The sequence below is a fragment of the Myotis davidii genome, unplaced genomic scaffold (assembly GCF_000327345.1).
Source record: "Myotis davidii unplaced genomic scaffold, ASM32734v1 scaffold2363, whole genome shotgun sequence".
Classification (NCBI taxonomy): domain Eukaryota; kingdom Metazoa; phylum Chordata; class Mammalia; order Chiroptera; family Vespertilionidae; genus Myotis; species Myotis davidii.
Genome location: NW_006293959.1, coordinates 36,137 through 39,317, shown reverse-complemented (window position 1 = coordinate 39,317; position 3,181 = coordinate 36,137). Strand labels below are relative to the sequence as shown.

Genomic DNA, 3,181 nt, shown 5'->3' with positions numbered 1-3,181 from the left:
CATCAGCGCTAAGGATGTCCGACTGCAGCTTAGGCCTGCTCCTCTCTGGCAAGTGGACATCCCCCGAGGGCTGCCGGGCTGCCAGAGGGATGCCTGATTACTAGCTTAGGCCCAATCCCTGGGGGGAGCAGGCCTCAGCCAGCAGATGGTCATCCCCCGAGGGATCCCAGACTGTGAGAGGGCACAGGCCGGGCTGAGGGACCTCCCCCCACTCCCCCGAGTGCACAAAGTTTTGTGCACTGGGTCTCTAGTCCTCTATAATAAAGAGGTAATATGCAAATTGACTGTCATGTGCTCATACAAGATGGCCACCCCCATGTGGTCAAAAGAGGCCACCACAAGACGGCAGGCAGGAGAGGGCAGTTGTGGGCGATCAGGCTGACAGGGGAGGGAAGTTAGACGTGACCAGGCCTGCAGGGGAGGGCAGTTGGGGGTGACCAGGCTGGCAGGAGAAGGAAGTTAGGGGGTGACAGGGGTGGCAGGGGAGGGCAGTTGGGGGCAAGTAGACCTGTAGGGGAGGGCAGTTGGGGGCAACCAGGCCAGCACGGGAAGGCAGTTGGGGGTGACCAGGCTGGCAGGAGAAGAAAGTTAGTTGTGATTGGGGTGGCAGGGGAGGGCAGTTGGGAGCAACCAGCCCTGCAGGGGAGGGCAGTGGGGTCAACAAGGCCAGCAGGGGAGGGAAGTAGGGGGATCAGGCCTGTAGGGGAGGGCAGTTGGGGGCAATAAGGCTGGCGGGGGAGCAGTTAGGCATAGGTTAGGCTGCCAAGGGAGTGGTTAGGGGTGATCAGTCTGGCAGGCAGAAGCAGTTAGGGGCAATCAGGCAGGCAGGCAGGAGAGATGCTGGGAGCCAGCGGTCCCGGACTGTGAGAGGGATGTCCTAGATTAGAGAGGGTACAGGCTGGGCTGAGGGACACCCCCACACCCTCCTCCAGTGCACAAATTTTGTGCACCAGGCCTCTAGTTATAAAAATAAAATTTCCCCTTGTTATTTATGCATTTGATGATTTTCATAACCTCTGAAAAAGATGCAAGGAATGGTTACTGCAAGACCAAAGGAACCTCAGGATCACCACCACAAACAGCACAGCCACACATCAGAGGTTATGGAAATCATTTGAGGAGTCTTTGTTTTCCTCAAATTCAGATGCTGATGATTCTTTCTAAGTCTTACCTGCAGCATCTCTGCTGTTGACCCCTGCAACCGACGCTGCAGTTCCCAGGTGAGATCTCTCAACAACTGGCTCTTCTGGATGAGCTCACTGTCACCCTGGGCCAGGTAACTAAGAACATCTCTCTTCTCCTTCTCCAGCCTTTGCAGCTCCTTCTGCTCCTCACTATCCAGAATACCTCTCAGTTCTTTAAAACAATCCTGGATACTTTGGCTTTCATTTTCTATTAGATCCTTCAGGAATGGAAAAGAAAGAGAGGGACTCAGGCTATCAGGAAGAGACTGGAAGCCAGAAAAAGAAGTATTTGATTTGGAAGTTCTCAGAGGGAAAGGAGATGCAAGCACAGGAACAATTACTGGGGAGGCTTATTTTTTCTTATTATTTCTTCTCATCACATCCAAAAATAATGGCCTCAAGTCTGCACTGTTGAAACAAAATGAGACACCAAGGTGTAGCTCAGCTCTCACAGAGCTGCTCAGGGCAGTCATGCCTTCCAGCATTACCCCTGACCCCCAACCACAACCTCTGCCTAATGTTGAACATCAAAGACATGAACTGTTGGCAACCGTCTTCCCCTGAAAGAGTTAAAGGCTCAAAATAATCAGAGACATGAACACAGAATTCACTAGCCTTCCTCACCAGATAATCTCTCTATGACAATAACTAACCTACAAATGTCTGTGATAGTTTGTAACAGATTCATATTCTTCCCAACCCCTACCAAGGAAAGGATGAAGAATGGCTAATCAATAAATCTGGACATATCAACTGCCTGGGAACAAGAAGACAGGGAGCTCCTTCTGACTACACCCGAGGTCCTACCCAGAATCTTGTCTAGCTACCTCAGGAAGAGTTTCCTCCTACCTTCCAGGAAGTTGTTTCTTTTTCAAGGTCAGCTCTCAATTTTTCAGCTTCCTGCTGCTTTGCACTTAGACTGCCCAGAGCTTTCTGAAGCTTCTCCTGTGAGAGAGGAATCACATCAGGGTCAAGCTTTGGGCTTTCTTATCATCAGAAGAGAGGGCAAATGGGGAAGAATTCAGGTTGATCTCTAAGGAGACTTGAGTTTATAGAAACTGCAAAATGACAATTTGAATCTGTGATTTGAAGGAAATCTGATGTGGTTCTGTGTTCTTTAAGACTCAGATGATAGGAGAAACCAAGATGGTAGCATAGGTAAACACCAGAGTTTGCTGCCTCAAACAACCACTTCAAAAATACAACTAAAAGACGGAAGAGACATCATCCAGAACCACAGGAAGGCTGGCTGAGTGGAAATTCTACAACTAGAAGGAAAGAGAAAAACATACTGAGACTCAAAGGAGGCACAGTGCAGAAGTAAAATACTAAGGTCAGAGGCGCACATGGAGCGGGCTGACGGCTGAGGGCATGGTTGTCGTTTTCAATCGGGAGGGAGTCTCAGGCTCTGTGCTCCAGTTCTGGGCAAGTCTCTGGGGACCCAGACTCATACGGGAGAAGCGGGACTGTCTGGCATGGTCAGAACTTGAGGGCAGCTTTCTCTCAGAGGGGCTTACAACGATTACTAGGACATTGAGAAGTGGAGCCTGTGAGGGCAGCCATAACTGCTAGCCCCGCCCTGTTGATCCCCTGCAGGGAGGCTTTTGCTGGATAGCCTAAGGCAGAAGCTAGATTAGCATCTCCCTAGAGATCCAGGAGCCAGTGTACCTAGAGGTCAGAGTGGGACCATCCAGATTGCAGCTAAGTGGAAACATAAAGACACACTCAGGAGGCAGACTCAGTGAGCAACAAAGCCCCACTGAAGCAAGTCTAGCCCCAGAGTGGTGTCTCCAGCACAGAAGTTCTCCCACTGCAGACACAGCTGGTTCTCACAGCCAATTGGCTTGGAGGTCAATTCCTCACAGTGATAACTACAACAATCAAGGCTTAAATACAACAAGACTGTGCACAAAGCCCACAAGGGGGTGCACCAAGAGTGTCCACCTCAGGTAATTGGGGAGGCTGAGCCACTGGGCCCTATAGAACACCTAGCACAG

The 3,181-nt window shown here is 50.6% G+C and overlaps 1 protein-coding gene across 1 annotated transcript in view; it reads right to left on the bottom strand.

Annotated features, from left to right (window-relative positions):
- LOC102753236 (tripartite motif-containing protein 5) overlaps positions 1-3,181 on the bottom strand; it is a 22,661-nt gene that overhangs the window by 10,086 nt on the left and 9,394 nt on the right. Inside the window, exons 3-4 of the mRNA XM_006767924.2 lie at positions 2,034-2,129; positions 1,172-1,402 (exon numbers count right to left, since the gene is read on the bottom strand). Of these exons, the coding sequence (XP_006767987.1) occupies positions 1,172-1,402; positions 2,034-2,129 (327 nt within the window). The remainder of the gene's footprint in view (positions 1-1,171; positions 1,403-2,033; positions 2,130-3,181) is intronic.